The following is a 21,359-nucleotide window of genomic DNA, read 5'->3' on the forward strand; positions in this document are numbered from 1 at the left end:
TATTTTTTTATTTTTTTGTTACAAGCCGTGTTTCGTTTAAAGGCCTATTAATTTTTGTAACAGGCCGTGTTTCGTTTAAAAGCCTATTTATTTTTGTTACAAGCCATGTTTTGTTTAAAGGCTCTGTAAAGTTCATTTGTTTCAATGTACCGGTAGGCACCTGCGGCTTAGACATGTGCGGCTTATTTATGTACAAAAAAATAAATAAAATTCAGTGGGTGCGGCTTATATTCAGGTGCGCTTAATAGTCCAGAAATTACGGTACATGCCCCTTTATTTATCCTACGGTTCTGACTTGGTGTACAGGGAGAATACTGTAAGAACGGCCCATGTTCTGAATTCTGTCACTGCACATTTCATAACTGCTGAACAAATAGTTATATTGACTACGCCCATGTTAGTTCGCTTATTAATGTCAGTCTAAATTACGGATTACCTCTTATCTGCTCGTCGTTCCCTTATGCCATAGTTTGTACCTCTCAATTGTTATAGGCCTATTGCCTACATCATTTTAGGCAATGTTGGAATTATTTAATTGTTTTGCTTACTTTGTGTATTATAATTAGCTTGTGCTTTTCTTGACAAGGAGATAGTATATAATGTTGTTGGGTCTGTAACCATGTTTCCCATTTAAATACTTGTTTTCAACAAAAAGTTCAGTAATAGACCCATGCAATTCCATTGCAAGGGTTGTTTTGTTTGCACAATGCCCTGTCTGTGCGTTGGTATATTGTATATAAAAGTGGATCCTCATGATTGTATTTTCCTTATCAACTTAAACAAATCCACAAGGAGTCAGTAGTAACCACATTTGTTTAAGCAAGTCAGGCATATCAGCTATGATTTAAAAAAAATGAGGTAAATGAGGCTGATTGAACTGTTTCGCTGCCAGACAAGGCTCCACTGATAGCAAGGTGTAGCGGTGGTAAGGATTCACTGCATGGTGTTGAAGAAAAGCTCTGCTGTTGGGACAGCTTTATGTACAGTGCCTTGCGAAAGTATTCGGCCCCCTTGAACTTTGCGACCTTTTGCCACATTTCAGGCTTCAAACAAAGATATAAAACTGTATTTTTTTGTGAAGAATCAACAACAAGTGGGACACAATCATGAAGTGGAACGACATTTATTGGATATTTCAAACTTTTTTGCCACTCTTCCATAAAGGCCAGATTTGTGCAATATACGACTGATTGTTGTCCTATGGACAGTCTCCCACCTCAGCTGTAGATCTCTGCAGTTCATCCAGAGTGATCATGGGCCTCTTGGCTGCATCTCTGATCAGTCTTCTCCTTGTATGAGCTGAAAGTTTAGAGGGACGGCCAGGTCTTGGTAGATTTGCAGTGGTCTGATACTCCTTCCATTTCAATATTATCGCTTGCACAGTGCTCCTTGGGATGTTTAAAGCTTGGGAAATCTTTTTGTATCCAAATCCGGCTTTAAACTTCTTCACAACAGTATCTCGGACCTGCCTGGTGTGTTCCTTGTTCTTCATGATGCTCTCTGCGCTTTTAAAGGACCTCTGAGACTATCACAGTGCAGGTGCATTTATACGGAGACTTGATTACACACAGGTGGATTGTATTTATCATCATTAGTCATTTAGGTCAACATTGGATCATTCAGAGATCCTCACTGAACTTCTGGAGAGTTTGCTGCACTGAAAGTAAAGGGGCTGAATAATTTTGCACGCCCAATTATTCAGTTTTTGATTTGTTAAAAAAGTTTGAAATATCCAATAAATGTCGTTCCACTTCATGATTGTGTCCCACTTGTTGTTGATTCTTCACAAAAAAATACAGTTTTATATGTTTATGTTTGAAGCCTGAAATGTGGCAAAAGGTCAAGGGGGCCGAATACTTTCGCAAGGCACTGTAGGCCCTAAACATTTCTAAAACCCTTTTCACTTTTTCATTATGGGGTATTGTGTGGAGATGGGTGAGATTAAAAAAAATATTTAATACATTTTGAATTCAGTCTGGAAGTCAACAAATGTGGAATAAGTCAATGGGTATGAATACTTTCTGAAGGCACTGTACCTGCCCATCCCCTTTTCTTCAATTTTCTTTAAAGATGTCATTGAATTATTCCCACGCACCTACAACAATTCGACTCCGCTGTGCGAGAGCTTTTCCTATTTTGCAGAATCTGCTTACCATGATGCCAGTGAGTAGACAGATGCTGCGGCCACAGTAGGTGTGGGGAACAACATCCCCGTAACCAATGGACAAGAAGGTGACCGAGACCATCCACAGGGCCTCCATGTAGTTACTGCTCAGGTCCTTATAGTTGTGGTGTCTATAGGACAGGGGAGGGATGATGGTTCAGCTTTTCCCCTGTCTTGTCTACTCATCATATTAACATTAAACAAATAAACCAGTTTCAGTCTAGGAGTATGATATTTGATTGTATTTGTTATATGACTGAAGTATAAATTACCTTTTAAAAGGTGCATTGTCTGTAGTGTAGTGTGCACTGCACCTTTAAATCAGTGTTAATTTTGGCACTCTTTTTTTATATTTAGTCTAATTTTTACTAAAATATCATTATGTCAAATTTTTGTCATTTGAATAATGATTAAGTCTAGTTATTGTCAAAATGACAAAAACAGGGAACCTCCCAGGTGGCGCAGTGGTCTAAGGCCACCAGAGACCCTGGGTTCGAGCCCAGGCTCTGTCGCAGCTGGCCGCGACCGGGAGGTCCATGAGGCGACGCACAATTGGCCTAGCGTCATCCGGGTTAGGGAGGGTTTGGCCGGTAGGGATATCCTCATCGTGCACTAGCGACTTCTGTGGCGGGCCGGGCGCAGTGCACGCTGACCAGGTCGCTAGGTGTACGGTGATTCCGGGTTGGATGCGCGCTGTGTTAAGAAGCAGTGCGGCTTGGTTGGGTTGTGTTTCGGAGGACTCTCGACCTTCGTCTCTCCCGAGCCCGTACGGGAGTTGTAGCAAGTTAGTAACTACTAACAATTGGATACCACGAAAAAGGGGGTAAAAATAATAATTTAAAAAATAAAATGACAAAAACAGTGGGCAATTTTTCAACTAAATGCCCTTTAATTTGAGTCATTAACCTATAGTAAACATAAATCACTGAATTCCATGTGCACAAACATACTACTTTTCTCCCTAACAGCAGAAATATGAAAAAACATAAGAATAATATTATATTCACCTATATAAGAATTATCTGGCCATGTAAATTCCTAATTCAGTCTACAGCACAGCACATTACATACAAAACAAACAGACACACACAAGCAGGGAGAGAAAGAGAGAGAATCACTAGAAGGTGCCGCAAAGTAGTATGTGTTTCACATCCATCACTCGGTCGCGTCATTGCCATTGTTATCAACGTTCCACATGGATGTCCAAAAGTAGAATGGGTGCTAATGACTTTGAACGGGAGCTAATGACTGTTTCGCCCAGTGATGTCGTCGAATCACTGAACCTCAGGTCCCAAGTCCCCAAGTCCGAGTCACCAATGGTCGAGTCACGAGTCCCTATGGCTAAAGTCTGACTCCCAGTGAACGAGTCCTGGTCCAAGTGCTCAAGTCTGAGTCACTGAGTCCACATTAAAAGGTGCAATATACAGAAATCGCTCCGCCATTTCCTGGTTGCAAAATATTAGATATTAGCTAAAAATTCCAACAAAGAAACACCAGCAACGAACAATGTGTTTATGATACCGCGTTGGTAATAAAGCATAATTTGTTTGACTGCAACTTCTGGGGTAGCTAGCTTTAGCTTGGTACCTAGCTAGCACCAATACAACCAACCTGAAAACAATGACCAGTAGAAATTGCAGTCATTTTCATTATTCTTAGCAATGATTTAGGAATCTTCTTGAGTAAGTATTAGCTAGGTTGCCACTTGTTGTTCGCCTATTGAAATTTAACTTCATTTCATGAAAATAAATAGCTAGCTAGCTACTTAACCCTGTTGCCCAAAGCTAACGTTAAAAGCAGCCTGCTAGCTTTATCTGGCTAGTGAGGCTCGACTGGACCGGGTTATGTGTTGTGAAGATGGCCACAATAAGAATTACGCACAATAGTGGAATTTGCGGTTTGCCTTCAAAAGAAAAGTATGACATATGACAGTGATGCAAATGAATACAAATAGTAGAATTATGCCATACCTTTATTTTGAAGGCTAACCTCAATGTCCACTATTGTGGCTATTCCATATTGTGGCTAGCTTCACATAGATGGGTCCGACCACCATTAATCAAATAAGAACTGGCTTATAAATTAGGGTTATTTTAGATGATGACACCTAGCTATACAGTTAGCTAGCTAACTATAGTTACTGAAACAGATTGTCGTTTTGCTGTGTTTTTGGGGAAGAACATTGTTTGCATCCATGAGCTAGTTATTTTTTTTATGACCAGCACTGAAGGTGGCAAAATAACTTTATCAGCATCATAGCATACGTGTCGATGAATTGTTGTGACATATGAAATCAATGTGTAATCAATGTGTAGTAACTACGTAAAAAAATGTATGAATGCGTTAAATTATTTTGTGACGTGTAGTCATATTCAGGTCCTGATTAGTCAACAAGTTTATTTGACACGTCAATTAGTGTTATTTGACGTGTATCGTTTTTGACATGCAAAGACCAAAATGGCCTGCCATAGAAATCCTGGTTGAGAATGAAACAACTGTAGAAATGAACAACGAAACAGCACAGCAAGTAAGTGAAAGAAATAGGTTTTGATTATGTTTTACTGGTAATGGAGACATAAGTAAATGCCAACAAAAAATGTTTTGGTCACAGATAATTTTGTCTCGTCTCATTTTAGTCAACTGAAATTAAAAATAATTTTTGTTTAGTTTTGCTTTTTTCTAGGTATATTTATTCAGTCATCAATTGCCACTGAAAAATAGGTGTTTGACGAATATTGTAGAGTACTATTTTAGTTGACGAAAATAACACTGCTTTTAATGAATCCTGGCAAAAGTTTGATACCTATTTCCCTCCTTCCTCTCTCTACTCCCTTTCCCTTCTTAGTCACTCACCTCTCACAGACATGTAGGCCCCAGGCAGCAACTAGCCACAGAGAGACGCTGAAGATCATCAACACAGTGCCAGGGTAGATGGTCATCAGGGTTTTGACCACAAAACGGCTGTTGAAGTGGATCTGGATACAAGTCCAAATAATATTAATATCCACAGTGGTAGGGTTAGGGGAAAAGAAGAATAAAAAATAAAAAAATACCCCCAAAATATATTTAAAATAATATATTTATATATTTTTTTATTTTTTTTATTTTTATTTTTTATTTCACCTTTATTTAACCAGGTAGGCTAGTTGAGAACAAGTTCTCATTTACAACTGCGACCTGGCCAAGATAAAGCATAGCAGTGTGAACAGACAACACAGAGTTACACATGGAGTAAACAATTAACAAGTCAATAACACAGTAGAAAAAAAAGGGGGTCCATATATACAATGTGTGCAAAAGGCATGAGGAGGTAGGCGAATAATTACAATATTGCAGATTAACACTGGATTGATAAATGGTCATGTACAGGTAGAGATATTGGTGTGCAAAAGAGCAGAAAAGTAAATAAATAAAAACTGTGGGGATGAGGTAGGTGAAAATGGGTGGGCTATTTACCAATAGATTATGTACAGCTGCAGCGATCGGTTAGCTGCTCAGATAGCTGATGTTTGAAGTTGGTGAGGGAGATAAAGGTCTCCAACTTCAGCGATTTTTGCAATTCGTTCCAGTCACAGGCAGCAGAGTACTGGAATGAAAGGCGGCCGAATGAGGTGTTGGCTTTAGGGATGATCAGTGAGATACACCTGCTGGAGCGCGTGCTACGGATGGGTGTTGCCATCGTAACCAGTGAACTGAGATAAGGCGGAGCTTTACCTAGCATGGCCTTGTAGACGACCTGGAGCCAGTGGGTCTTGCGACGAATATGTAGCGAGGGCCAGCCAACTAGAGCATACAAGTCGCAGTGGTGAGTAGTATAAGGTGCTTTAGTGACAAAACGGATGGCACTGTGATAAACTGCATCCAGTTTGCTGAGAAGAGTGTTGGAAGCAATTTTGTAGATGACATCGCCGAAGTCGAGGATCGGTAGGATAGTCAGTTTTACTAGGGTAAGCTTGGCAGCGTGAGTGAAGGAGGCTTTGTTACGGAATAGAAAGCCGACTCTTGATTTGATTTTCGATTGGAGATGTTTGATATGAGTCTGGAAGGAGAGTTTGCAGTCTAGCCAGACACCTAGGTACTTATAGGTGTCCACATATTCAAGGTCGGAACCATCCAGTGTGGTGATGCTAGTCGGGCAAGCGGGTGCAGGCAGCGATCGGTTGAAAAGCATGCATTTGGTTTTACTAGCGTTTAAGAGCAGTTGGAGGCCACGGAAGGAGTGTTGTATGGCATTGAAGCTCGTTTGGAGGTTAGATAGCACAGTGTCCAATGACGGGCCGAAAGTATATAGAATGGTGTCGTCTGCGTAGAGGTGGATCAGGGAATCGCCCGCAGCAAGAGCAACATCATTGATATATACAGAGAAAAGAGTCGGCCCGAGAATTGAACCCTGTGGCACCCCCATAGAGACTGCCAGAGGACCAGACAGCATGCCCTCCGATTTGACACACTGAACTCTGTCTGCAAAGTAATTGGTGAACTAGGCAAGGCAGTCATCCGAAAAACCGAGGCTACTGAGTCTGCCGATAAGAATATGGTGATTGACAGAGTCGAAAGCCTTGGCAAGGTCGATGAAGACGGCTGCACAGTACTGTCTTTTATCAATGGCGGTTATGATGTCGTTTAGTACCTTGAGTGTGGCTGAGGTGCACCCGTGACCGGCTCGGAAACCAGATTGCATAGCGGAGAAGGTACGGTGGGATTCGAGATGGTCAGTGACCTGTTTGTTGACTTGGCTTTCGAAGACCTTAGATAGGCAAGGCAGAATGGATATAGGTCTGTAACAGTTTGGGTCCAGGGTGTCTCCCCCTTTGAAGAGGGGGATGACTGCGGCAGCTTTCCAATCCTTGGGGATCTCAGACGATATGAAAGAGAGGTTGAACAGGCTTGTAATAGGGGTTGCGACAATGGCGGCGGATAGTTTCAGAAATAGAGGGTCCAGATTGTCAAGCCCAGCTGATTTATACGGGTCCAGGTTTTGCAGCTCTTTCAGAACATCTGCTATCTGGATTTGGGTAAAGGAGAACCTGGAGAGGCTTGGGCGAGGAGCTGCGGGGGGCCGGAGCTGTTGGTCGAGGTTGGAGTAGCCAGGCGGAAGGCATGGCCAGCCGTTGAGAAATGCTTGTTGAAGTTTTCAATAATCATGGATTTGTCGGTGGTGACCGTGTTCCCTAGCCTCAGTGCAGTGGGCAGCTGGGAGGAGGTGCTCTTGTTCTCCATGGACTTCACAGTGTCCCAGAACCTTTTGGAGTTGGAGCTACAGGATGCAAACTTCTGCCTGAAGAAGCTGGCCTTAGCTTTCCTGACTGACTGCATGTATTGGTTCCGGACTTCCCTGAACAGTTGCATATCGCGGGGACTGTTCGATGCTATTGCAGTCCGCCACAGGATGTTTTTGTGCTGGTCGAGGGCAGTCAGGTCTGGAGTGAACCAAGGGCTATATCTGTTCTTAGTTCTGCATTTTTTGAACGGAGCATGCTTATCTAAAATGGTGAGGAAGTTACTCTTAAAGAATGACCAGGCATCCTCAACTGACGGGATGAGGTCAATGTCCTTCCAGGGTACCCGGGCCAGGTCGATTAGAAAGGCCTGCTCACAGAAGTGTTTTAGGGAGCGTTTGACAGTGATGAGGGGTGGTCGTTTGACTGCGGCTCCGTAGCGGATACAGGCAATGAGGCAGTGGTCGCTGAGATCCTGATTGAAGCTTAATATTAAAGCTGATCCACCCTTCCATAAAAAAATACCCACTTAAAAATACAACTTATGCAAGGGTTTTTCTTTATTTTTTTACTATTTTCTACATTGAAGAATAACAGTGATGACATCAAAACTATAAAATAGCACATATGGAATTATGTAGTAACCAAAAAAGTGTTAAAAAAATCTAAATATATGATATATTTTTGACATCTTCGCACACTCTTGGCATTCTCTCAACCAGCTTCAACTGGAATGCTTTTCAAACAGTCTTGAAGGAGTTCCCACATATGCTGAGCACTTTTCCTTCACTCTGCGATCCAACTCACCCCAAACCATCTCAACTGGGTTGATGTTGGGTGATTGTGGAGGCCAGGTCATGTGATGCTGCACTCCATCACTCTCGTTCTTGGTCAAAGCCCTTACACAGCCTGGAGGTGTGTTGGGTCATTGCCCTGTTGAAAAACAAATGATAGTCCCACTAAGCACAAACCAGATGGGATGGCGTATAGCAGCAGAATGATTGGGTAGCCATGCTGGTTAAGTGTGCCTTGAATTCTAAATAAATCACAGACAGTGTCACTAGCAAAGCAGCCCGACACCTTCACACATCCTCCTCCATGTTTCATGGTGGGAACCACATATGCGGAGATCATCCTTTCCCCTACTCTGCGTCTCAAAGACATGGCAGTTGGAACCAAAAATCTCAAATCTGGGCTCATTAGACCAAAGGACAGATTTCCAGCAAGTGGCTTCTTCTTATTGGTGTCCTTTTAGTAGTGGTTTCTTTGCAGCAATTCGACCATGAAGGCCTGATTCACAGTCTCCTCTGAACAGTTGATGTTGAGATGTGTCTGTTACTTGAACTCTGTGAAGCATTTGTTTGGACTGCAATCTGAGGCACAGCTAACTCTAATGAACTTATCCTCTCCAGCAGAGGTAACTCTGGGTCTTGCTTTCTTGTGGCGGTCCTTATGAGAGTCAGTTTAATCATAGCGCTTGATGGTTTTTGCAACTGCACTTGAGAAGAAACTTTCAAAGTCCTTGAAATTATACACATTGACTGACCTTCATGCCTTAAAGTAATGATGGATTTATGTTTCTCATTGATTATTTGAGCTGTTCTTGCCATAATATGGACTTTGTCTTTTACCAAATAGGGCTATTCTGTATAACCCCCTACCTTGTCACAACACAACTGATTGGCTCAAATGCATTAAGGAAAGAAATTCCATAACTTAACTTTTAACAAGGTACACCTTTTAATTGAAATGCATTCCAGTTGAATACTTCATGAAGCTGGTTGAGAGAATGCCAAGAGTGTCATCTGGGACTAACTTCGTTAGCTTGATGGCTATTGTTAGCAGCTTAGCTAGGTTAGTGTCTCTTTCAAGCAGATTTTAACCCGTCAGTTAAGCGGGATTCTGGAACAAGAAATAGCGATCCTAGCTGTTAAACGCTAACCATGTCGCAGAATCCATGCAAAAACAAGTTTGGTATTTATGTTTAACAAAGATTGGTTTTGCTTTAGTTAATATAAACTAAATGTTTCCAGCATACAGTGGCTTGGCCACTCAAGGACAATCAGAGACTTGTCCCCAAGCCAGTTCTGCGTTGTCTTGTCTTGGCTGTGTGCTTGGGGTCATTGTCCTGTTGGAAGGTGAACCTTCACCCCAGTCTGAGGTTCTGAGTGCTCTAGAGCAGGTTTTCATCAAATATCTCTCTGTACTTTGCTTCGTTCATCTTTCCCTCGATCCTGACTAGTGTTCACCTCTGAAAAACATCCCCACAGCATGATGCTGCCACCACCATGCTTCACCGTAGTGATTGTACCAGGTTTCCTCCAGGCGTGCCGCTTGGTATTCAGGCCAAAGTGTTCAATCTTGGTTTCATCAGACCGGAGATTCTTGTTTCTCATGGTGTGAGAGTCATTTAGGCAAACTCCAAGCTGGCAGTCATTTGCCTTTTACTGAGGAGTGGCTTCTGTCTGGCCACTCTACCATGAATGCATGATTGGCGTAGTGCTGCAAAGATGGTTGTCCTTCTGGAAGGTTCTCCCATTTCCACAGAGGAACTCTGGAGCTCTGAATGAGTTACCATTGGGTTCTTGGTCACCTCCCTGGTCATTTTTCCCCGATTGCTCAGTTTAACCGAGTGGCCAGCTCTCGAAAGAGTCTTGGTTGGTCCAAACTTCTTCCATTTAAGACCTTCAATGCTGCAGAAATGTTTTGGTACCCTCCCCAGATCTGTGCCTCAACACAATCCTGTCTCGGAGCTCTACGTACAAATTCCTCACAAGTCCTCAACTGGCAGCTTCATTAAATAGTACCCGCAAAACACCAGTCTCAACGTCAACAGTGAAGAGGCGACTCCGGGATGCTGGCCATCTTGGCAGAGTTGCAAAGAAAAAGCCATATCTCACTGGCCAATAAAAATAAAAGATAAAGATGGGCAAAAGAACACAGACACTGGACAGAGGAACACTGCCTAGAAGCCCAGCATCCCGGAGTCGCCTCTTCACTGTTGACGTTGAGACTGGTGTTTTGCGGGTACTATTTAATGAAGCTGCCAGTTGAGGACTTGTGAGTGTCTGTTTCTCAAACGAGACACTCTAATGTACTTGTCCTCTTGCTCAGTTGTGCACCGGGGCCTCTCACTCTTTCTATTCTGGTTAGCGCCAGTTTGCGCTATACTGTGAAGGAAGTAGTACACAGCGTTGTACGAGATATTCGTTTTTTTGGCAATTTCTTGCATGGAATTGCCTTCATTTCTCAGAACAAGAATAGACTGACGAGTTTCAGAAGAAAGCTATTTGTTTCTGGCCATTTTGAGCCTGTAATCAAACCCACAAATGCTGATGCTCCAGGTACTCAACTAGTCTAAAGAAGGCCAGTTTTATTGCTTCTTTAATAATCAAAACAACAGTTTTCAGCTGTGCTAACATAATTGCAAAAGGGTTTTCTAATGATCAATTAGCCTTTTAAAATAATAAACTTGGATTAGCTAACACAACGTGCCATTGAAACACAGGAGTGATGGTTGCTGATAATGGGCCTATGTAGATATTCCATAAAAAATCTGCCGTTTCCAGCTACAATAGTCACTTACAACATTAACCATGTCCACTGTATTTCTGATTAATTTGATGTTATTTTAATAAACAAAAACAAGGGCATTTCTAAGTAACGCCAAACTTTTGAACAGTCGTGTTGTCACACCCTGATCAGTTTCACCTGTCCTTGTTATTGTATCCACCCCTTCCAGGTGACGCTTGTTTTCCCCAGTGTAGTTATCCCTGTGTTTCCTGTCTCTCTGTGTCAGTTCATCTTGTATGTTTCCAAGTCAATCAGCGGTTTTCCCGTTCTCCTGCATTCTCCTTTTTCTAGTCCTCCTGGTTTTGACCCTTGCCGGTTTCTGGACTATGTACCCGCCTGCCTGAAATTTCTGCCTGCCTTGACCACGAGTCTGTCTGCCACTCTGTACCTCCTGGACTCTGATTTGGTTTTGACCTTTTCGCCTGTCCATGACCATTCTCTTGCCTACCCCTTTGGATTAATAAACATTGTAAGACGACAACCATCTGCCTCCTGTGTCTGTATTTGGGTCTCGCCTTGTGCCTTGATAAGTGCATATGCCAATTATCTGATGGTCCGACCGCATTCTATCCCCTATCAACACTTTCTTAACTTTTGGTGGCAAATAATTGAGCCTCCTCCCGGTATATCTCACTAGGTCAGGATATTTAAGCCTCCATATATCGGCTAGTTCCAATTTGAAGGTTAATGAGCCATATCTGTTTATGGTCCAACAACATATTTTAAATAATCCATCTACCTTGCAGATCTGGACAATTTGCACATTCGGATCAAAATGACTGTTAATTAATGTCATCCCCCCTTTTGAGTTTCTTTGCCCATGAGAGAAGTATATTTTGCACTCACCTTCATCTAAAATTGTTGAATGAGTTTCCTGTAAACAATAGATATTATATTCCTTCTCTTTGAGCCAGGTAAATATTGTTTTTCTTTTCTTATCTGCTAAGCCATTACAATTATAACTGGCTATATTTATGTCACCATTTACCATAATGAGATACAAGTTTCAAATCCATTCATCATATGTTTGTAAATTTACCATTAAAAAGTACCATAGTGATTGAGTGTCCATATAGCTGTACCATGATATTTGCATTGCTAATAAGTAACCCTCCAATTGTTCTCCACTACTCCACCCGCCAAAGCCCCTCCCAAGTTGGGTTGTCATCCCAGTGACCTGCAGACCACCCCCGTCCCCCGAAAGGCCAGGACCCATCCTTTGAAAAGAACACACAGTGCCACCCACAGAACAACTGTTAAAAGTATTTCCAATGCTCTCACCTCAATTTGCTTTATATATAGCTATTAAAAAAAAAAATATATATATTAAAATATCTTGCGTATCTTAATTTCCATCATTTAAAATTAATATGCGTAATAATGTTGGCAGTTTGTGCAAAGGATTGTTACCTGTAACCAGGATTGTCCTTGCATCACATTACATTTTTGTCAAGCAATTATTATTATAGCAAACAATTACTGTGATTGCTCCTATATTTCCCCAAACATCCTTATCCCCTTGCAACAGATGTGGGATACACGCACGCACGCACGCACGCACACACACACACACTAAACCCCTTTCCTCCACAGTCAACCATAAGCTCAGATGCTCAACGGTTGTTACATCCCAGAGCCCAACTCAAGAAAGGACTACTATTTTTTTGTCAGCATGCTCGGCTAGTGAATGCTAAAGCAGCACATTAGATTCCATGAAAATGCTACACCTAGCGTTGGTGTGAGTATCTGCTGGAAGTGTTGTGGAATTCAATGGGCTGCTTTAGCATCGTTTCAACTAACTACTAAACTTCAAGTCAAAACCAATTTTGGCTATTGTACAACCTGAGAATGTAGAGGTCCATGGTCCATTCAAGCCCCCACCATTTCTCCTTTACCCAAATCCAGATAGCCGATGTTCTGAAAGAGCTGCAAAATCTGGACCCTTACAAATCAGCCGGGCTAGACAATCTGGACCCTCTCTTTCTAAAATTATCTGCCAAAATGGTTGCAACCCCTATTACTAGCCTGTTCAACCTCTCGTATCGTCTGAGATTCCCAAAGATTGGAAAGCTGCCGCAGTCATCCCCCTCTTCAAAGGGGGTGACACTCTAGACCCAAATTGCTACAGACCTATATCTATCCTACCCTGTCTTTCTAAGGTCTTCGAAAGCCAAGTTAACAAACAGATTACTGACCATTTTGAATCCCACCATACCTTCTCCGCTATGCAATCTGGTTTCAGAGCTGGTCATGGGTGCACCTCAGCCACGCTCAAGCTTCTAAATGACATCATAACCGCCATCGATAAGAGACATTACTGTGCAGCCGTATTCATCGGCCTGGCCAAGGCTTTCGACTCTGTCAATCACAACATTCTTATTGACAGACTCGACAGCCTTGGTTTCTCAAATGATTGCCTCGCCTGGTTTACCAACTACTTCTCTGATAGAGTTCAGTGTGTCAAATCGGAGGGCCTGTTGTCTGGACCTCTGACAGTCTCTATGGGTGTGCCACAGGGTACAATTCTTGGGCCGACTCTCTTTTCTGTATACATCAATGATGTTGCTCTTGCTGCTGGTGATTCTCTGATCCACCTCTACGCAGACGACACCATTCTGTATACTTCTGGCCCCTCCTTGGACACTGTGTTAATTAACCTCCAGACGAGCTTCAATGCCATACAACTCTCCTTCCTTGGCCTCCAACTGCTCTTCAACGCAATTGAAACTAAATACATGCTTTTCAATCGATCACTGCCCGCACCTGCTCGCCCGTCCAGCATCACTACTCTGGACGGCTCTGACTTAGAATACGTGGACAACTACAAATACCTGGGTGTCTGGTTAGACTGTAAACTCTCCTTCCAGACTCACATTAAGCATCTCCAATCCAAAATTAAATCTAGAATCGGCTTCCTATATCGCAACAAAGCATCGTTCACTCATACTGCCAAACATGCCCTCGTCCTACCGATCCTCGACTTCGGTGATGTCATCTATAAAATAGCCTCCAACACTCTACTCAACAAACTGGATGCAGTGCCATCCGTTTTGTTACCAAAGCCCCATACACTACCCACCATTGCGACCTGTACGCTCTCGTTGGTTGGCCCTCGCTTCATACTCGTCGCCAAACCCACTGGCTACAGGTTATCTACAAGTCTCTGCTAGGTAAAGCCCCTCCTTATCTCAGCTCACTGGTCACCATAGCAGCACCCACGCATAGCACTCGCTCCAGCAGGTATATCTCACTGGTCACGCCCAAAGCCAATTCCTCCTTTGGTCGTCTTTCCTTCCAGTTCTCTGCTGCCCATGACTGGAACGAATTGCAAAAATCTCGGAAGCTGGAGACTCACATCTCCCTCACTAGCTTTAAGCACCAGCTGTCAGAGCAGTTTACAGATCACTGCACCTGTACTTAGCCTATCTGTAAACAGACCATCTACCTACCTCATCCCCATACTGGTATTTATTTATTTATTTATTTTGCTCCTTTGCACCCCAGTATTTGCACTCACTGTATATAGACTTTTTGTTTTCTTTTACTACTGTATTACTACTGTATTATTGACTGTATGTTTTGTTTATTCCATGTGTAACTCTGTGTTGTTGTATGTGTCGAATTGCTACGCTTTATCTTGTTCAGGTCGCAGTTGCAAATGAGAACTTGTTCTCAACTAGCCTACCCGGTTAAATGAAGGTGAAATAAAAGAAATAAATAAAAAAGTAAGTAACTAACATTTGAGGGAGAGGTTGCATAACTTGCATGGTGACAAATGTTGACCTCTGACCTTGTTGAGGGCGCCAATGCTGCGCGAGGCGGTGTCTGTATAGAGTCGGCTGTGCAGCATTAAGGCACGACCCAGGAGGTAGAGTCGCAGGAACATGGGTAGAGCCAGCACGATCTCCAGCTCCGTCTCTGACAGAGTGGGGGACATGGCTTGCCATGACAATGGGAGACCCACTGGGAACGGGTGCACTGCCGCAACAAACAGCTCAAGGGCGATCCGGCTCATCCGCTCCGTTGTCATGGCAATTTGCCAGTCCTCTGATCCGTTGTCATGGATGTAGAGCTAACAGTGATGGGAGTATGGGTACACAGCCATGTCAGAGTTAGAGCATAGAGGAAGTACAGTTCATTGAGAGTGTAGTCAAAGTGTAATAAATCATATAATGAGTAGTATCAGACAAGGTTGCCCTCTGTCACCATCTACTTTCCCCATTAGCAATAGAACATCTACTATAGTCTGGTATATAACAAAACATATTGCAGAGTAGAATGACTTCAAAGTATTTAAGCTGAGGGATCACATAAGCTAGTTTTAGATAGTGAGAGTATGGGCAGTGTAGTAAGTAGTCAGAGAGGTGAAATTACCTGCACCTCACAGATGTGGTAGGCAATGACCAGACCCAGCAGGATGAGAGAGGAAAGGCTGATAACAGACTTCATAGCCATAGAGTATATAGAGCTCTGTAGGGGAAACATGTCGTGGACACACTTATCTTAATGTACAGTAAGCTTCATTGTGGCAAATATGCCTTATTTTAACAAGTTGGGATTCAATTCAAGGCACATTATACCGCGCTTGACATTTAAAGGTAATTTCTGATTTATACGCTCTCCGCGAACACAGGAACATTTCCTTTAAAAGGCACATGTCCACAGCGCTCCACAATGTGCCTCTGATTGATTCCTGGCCACAGTAACCTTAAGTCAGCAACAAATACTGAAGGCCTTCAAATAATGTTCTGTAAGTTTGAACTCAATAATCACCCAGGTGTCCCCAGCAGGTTTGGGTTTCAAATAATTGAAAAAGCATTTCAAATACTTGATCTGTGCCTGGTTGAACTTGCATGTCTTAATAAAGCTATAAAAAAGTCCCAGAACTGCAAATTTGGCACTCCAGGCAGACTCAGGCAAACACTCAAAGTATATATTTGAAAATATGTCAAGCATTTGAACCCAGGTCTAGTCCCCAGTGCTGACCTTACTGTAGACGCTCCAGGAGAGCTCTATCTCGGTGATCATGACCACCACTCCAAACATCCCCACAGCGAGTGCACAGTCATTCAGCCTCTGCCTCCTCTCAAACAGCGCCCTTCGGCGGACCAGCCTACGACCGATGCTCTGGGTCTTCTTGTGAGGGCAGTTATGGACACCATCCTTGTGATGCGCACCACTGGTCTCCTCACCTCCACCATAGGCGCCCTTGGCCTCAGACTTCGGGTGATTCTTGTCAGAACTGGGTGTTTGGTTGGGGGAATGTGGCTGGTAGTCATCTTTGGTTGTAATGATGATCTGAGGTAGACTATGGCGGTCCTGCATCTTCATTGATGGGACCTCTAGCCTTCGACCTCCTTCACTGGGTGGCCCACTTTCTGTCTCCCTTAAGTCCATTTGAGACATGCGGCGTCCTTTGTAGGGAGACTGAGTGGATGTCATGTCCTGCTGGCGCCTCTGTGGGCTTGCCTTTTTGGTTTTACTCCCCCAAATCCGATCCTTGTGCCCTGCATTCTGTTCATTCCCTGCTGGCTTCTTGCCTCTCTTTTCCTTGTGGACCTCTATCCCCCTAACCTTTTCCTCATTTTCTCCCCTTCGGGGCGAGGAGCGGGGTGAGGTTGACACATATTGGCAGCCGTTGTAATATGAGAGGGTGGGTGATGACTGAGTTCCATCGAGCCACACTGAGTGATCTCCCCCTTTTTGACATGAGTAGTTTCTTCCGCACTGGATGCCAAAAGCAGGAGGTGGAGGGACCACTTTTGATGGAAGGAGGGGATGTTGCTCCTCCTCCTCATCTCCATGCTGCATTGTCAAGTTCATAGAGGGAGAGGGCTCCATCTATAGATTGTTATAGGTGTTGAGTTATTATGTTTGAACAATTTTATGGGGTTTTGAAAGAGACAACTGTGATAGAGTGCAGCCAGTTTACGGAGTGAAAACAATGAAAATGTATGAGTGGGAAGCATACAAAAACACAAACTCTATTGTACAAAAGGGGACGTTGATATGCCTGTGGAATGCTGAGAGTTCACAGAAGACATTTATACTATTCACAGTTCACAGTAAACATGAACACAAACCCACTGGGCAAAAACTGGTTGAATCAATGTTGTTTCGGTGTAATTTCAACCCCCAAAAACTATGTGATGACATTGAATCAATGTGGAAAACTGATTGGATTTGCAAAAAGTCGTGAAAGGCATTTAGTATTTTTTTCACCCAACTTTTAACCTAAATACAATGACATAGACGTTGAACTGATGTCTGTGCGCAGTGGGAATGTTCCTCTGTGATAATGGTTGACATTATATAGAAATTTCCCTATGGGTTTTCCATCCAAGATAATATGATAAGACAATGGAAACCTGTTGGAAAAAAACAATGACATTCTGTCAGAAACATTGATCTAGAAACATTGTAGAATTATTGTATAAAACCCTCATTTAAGTTATTGCAGCACCTGGTAATCTTAGAGTCATAAATATTCTTGCCAAATTACTGTTAAAACCGAATTGATTCTGCTCAGTCTTACCTCTCCACGTATTTCAGTTACTTCCAATTAAGTTTTCAATTCCACTGTTGTTGGTTAAGAACTCTTAAATGCCCCTGTTCCTTTTAACTTCCTCAGATTGTCTTTTAGTCCATCTCCTTAAAGTCAACACAAATTAAATGAAGCATCAGTTAAATAGATATTGGTTATTACCTTAGGATAATTAGGTGACAAAACTACTTGTATTCAGATCAAAATATATTCAGTCTCTCTCAGAAATAACTTTATAAGAATCCAGCTCCCTTCCAGCAGACATAAGGGTTATGAACTATAATCCACATAGCAGCATATAAACCATATGTCCATGGATATCAATTGTATTATGACTCGTTTATTTAATTATTTTCCAGTATTAAGTTGTCCATCATGACGTCTTTGTTTAAGCTGGGTTTATTACTGTAAGATCCACAGTTTCAGTTGTCCCTGGTTACATGGCAACGTTTCCTCTGACATAATTTTTCATCAGGTTGGACAGCTCTTTTGCCTCTGTCATTTTGCTTGTGTGTGTGTGTGTGTGTGTGTGTTGAAGAAGGGAAGAATAGTTGACATTTTATTTTATTGAAGGATAGGCATTACTATTTTATTGGGTTTTATTTTCATCCAAGGGAGCTCTCCAAGCTGGCAATTTGGATCTTTTCCCATTTAATCTAAGAGTGAGTGATGGTCCTGCGTATCAATGCAGGGGAGGAGATTATAGAAATATGGCAGATTAATCAAGTTGGTTTGAGAGTCAGATATCTGATACTTAGGAGCTTAAGAAATATTAAATATGTCACCCTTTAGCCTGACAATGTGGAGAGGAAAATGGTTTTGGAATTAAAGTCATAACAATGACATTCACCAACATTTATCTCTATCTATTAATATTTGACAGATGGGGCTCCAGTTAACAGAGGAAGTCAAGGAGGAGGGGTAGAGAGAGGAGGATAAAGACAGGTATTGTGTAATCAAAATACAACACAACATACTCAGAGAGAGAGAGAGATGTACACAGAGGTCTAATCATCTAACCCGTATTACAGTTACACAGCTGGGTGTAAAATAGATGAATTAGGGTAAGTACTCTGTTCAAGGGGTACACTGCCAGGGTATGCAATCTGGGACTGGGAGCTGAACCCCAAAACACTACAGTTCACTTCCCATCGCTCCATGCTATGCTGTGACTATAGAACAGGAATCTAACAGCCACACCAAAGCGAAAGACTCACTTCACTTATTATAGGCAGCCTTAGTGAAGAAGATAGGAAACATGTCACACCCTGACCTTAGAGAGCCTTTTTATTTCTCTATTTGGTTAGGTCAGGGTGTGATTTGGGTGGGCATTCTAGTTTTTCTATTTCTTTGTTGGCCGGGTATGGTTCCCAATCGGAGGCAGCTGTCTATCGTTGTCTCTGATTGGGGATCATACTTAGGCAGCCTTTTTTCCACCTTTAGTTGTGGGATCTTGTTTGTGTGTAGTTGCTTTCTGCACTGCATGTAGCTTTACGTTAATTTAATATTTTGTTGTTTTTTCGGTGTCATTTAAATAAAATAAAGATGTACGCCTACCTCGGTCCAATCCATCTCTAAACGAACATGACAAAACATTAGAACAGGAACCTCTCAAATGTAGATAGTAGCCTACCAGAAGAATGCAATGGGACAGGTGAAAGGCATTCATCGAGAGATAATCCATCGGGACAAGGCTACTTTGAAGTGAGAAGTCAAGGCCACAGATATATGATAATATACTTGTTGTCGATAATACCCTATTAGATGGGGGAGTTGTTAGCATAGTATAACTCCCTAATCCAATCAAGAGAGTAATTAAAAACCCAAAGCACAGCACAATGACTAATGGTGTGGCGCGGGAAGTAGGGGTGCTGAGGGTACTGCAGCATCCCCTGAAGAATCTGAACAGAGAAAAAAGTTATTTAAGTAAATGTCTCACAAAAGCAGTGCACTGGGCCTTTACTAGTCCTGTATTATCAGACACTAAACATCTTCCCGCGGTTATGCCCTATTCCCTATTCCCTATAGTGTACTGGGCCTTTACTAGTCCTGTATTAGCAGACCCTAAACATCTTCCCGTGGCTATGCCCTATTCCCTATAGTGCACTGGGCCTTTACTAGTCCTGTATTAGCAGACCCTAAACATCTTCCCTCGGCTATGCCCTATTCCCTATAGTGCACTGGGCCTTTACTAGTCCTGTATTAGCAGACCCTAAACATCTTCCCGTGGCTATGCCCTATTCCCTATAGTGCACTGGGCCTTTACTAGTCCTGTATTAGCAGACCCTAAACATCTTCCCGCGGCTATGCCCTATTCCCTACAGTGCACTGGGCCTTTACTAGTCCTGTATTAGCAGACCCTAAACATCTTCCCGCGGCTATACCCTATTCCCTATAGTGCACTGGGCCTTTACTAGTCCTGTATTAGCAGACCCTAAACATCTTCCCGTGGCTATGCCCTATTCCCTACAGTGCACTACTTTTGACCAGAGCCTCCTTTCCTTCACCCTCACCTCATCACAGCTTGGTCAGAAATGAATGTAGTTTTTGAATAAACCACCAGATGTCAGCCACACCCCAGTGGCCGCCATGCATATTTTTTTTTATAGCTAAGGTGTTATGGTTTTGATTTTAGCACAATATAATAGTACGTAATAGGACAGACACCATATTTTAATCAGACTTTAGTTAATTTTGTATACATTCAAATGATGGAGGTATGTAGTTTCAACAGGATTCATCTAACATTATCTATTACAGGTAACCATACAGGTAACTGACAAAAGGAAATTCTTGAGTAAATTATGGATTTAAAGTACATTGAATGAAGGTGCTTCCACACAGGTGTGGTTCCCGAGTTAATTAAACAATTTAAATTAAAACATCCCCATCATGCTAAGGGTTATGTTTAAAAATGCGGGTCTCAAAAGAGCATAGGGGGTTTAAAGGGTGTGTGTGTGTGTGTCTCTGCCACCAGATCTCAACCCAATTGAACACTTATGGGAGATTCTGAAGGGGCGCCCTAGACAGCGTTTTCCACTGCCGTCAACAAAACCTGTGGAAGAATGGTGTTGCATCCCTCCAATAGAGCTCTATACACTTGTCGAATCTATGCCAAGGCGCATTGAAGCTGTTCTGGCGGCTCGTCGTGGCCCAACGGCCTATTAAGACACTTTATGTTGGTGTTTCCTTTATTTTGGCAGTTACCTGTATATCGTTGTTGTTTCATGCTTGGTGCAGTTTTCTTTACTTCACCGATACCGATGCTTTCTCCACCCATTCTACAGGCCATTCTTCATTGTGTGCACCCATGAGTCATGAGTGAATCTGTGCCTCTAGGGCACACGGGATGTCTGACAACCCCCCAAGAGCTGTGGATAGCAAAGGGCAGCAGAAGTAATAGTGTAATCTATTATACGGTCCCTATCTCAGTTTCTCTCCACTCCCCTTCCTTGCATCAGCACTTCATGAGAACGAATGAGGAGTGGAGTTTAACTATGCACATTCCTGGGCCCCCATGCAGAGCCCAGCACTTTCTCAATTAGACGAGAGACCATCTGTCCTGCTGATTCAACCCCCCCCCAACGGAGCTACTTCCCCCACCACACACATCCGAGCCAAAACCACCTCACCTATCTATCACCTTGCTCGATCACTCACACACAGACTAGTTCTCCCCTCCATCAACTCTCTGCTCCAGTAGACTGTGTTTCTCACTGTGCAGCACAGACAAATCCGGAGATTGGACCCAAGAGGCATATTTTTATGCACGCACGCAGTACACACTTTGTCAATTAAGAAGTTTACTCAAATCAATCAGGTGGGGCTATTTTTCTTAAAAAGGTCCCCATCCCTTTTT

General features: G+C 42.7%; 1 protein-coding gene across 1 annotated transcript in view; it reads right to left on the reverse strand.

Moving 5' to 3' along the window:
* LOC135552422 (small conductance calcium-activated potassium channel protein 1-like) overlaps positions 1 to 16,797 on the reverse strand; it is a 40,141-nt gene extending 23,344 nt beyond the window's left edge. The window contains exons 1-5 of the mRNA XM_064984018.1: positions 15,943 to 16,797; positions 15,331 to 15,426; positions 14,747 to 15,028; positions 5,018 to 5,139; positions 2,154 to 2,295 (exon numbers count right to left, since the gene is read on the reverse strand). Of these exons, the coding sequence (XP_064840090.1) occupies positions 2,154 to 2,295; positions 5,018 to 5,139; positions 14,747 to 15,028; positions 15,331 to 15,426; positions 15,943 to 16,797 (1,497 nt within the window). The remainder of the gene's footprint in view (positions 1 to 2,153; positions 2,296 to 5,017; positions 5,140 to 14,746; positions 15,029 to 15,330; positions 15,427 to 15,942) is intronic.
* Between the last annotated feature and the right edge of the window lie 4,562 nt (positions 16,798 to 21,359).

This window comes from Oncorhynchus masou, chromosome 13, assembly GCF_036934945.1.
Source record: "Oncorhynchus masou masou isolate Uvic2021 chromosome 13, UVic_Omas_1.1, whole genome shotgun sequence".
Taxonomy (NCBI): domain Eukaryota; kingdom Metazoa; phylum Chordata; class Actinopteri; order Salmoniformes; family Salmonidae; genus Oncorhynchus; species Oncorhynchus masou.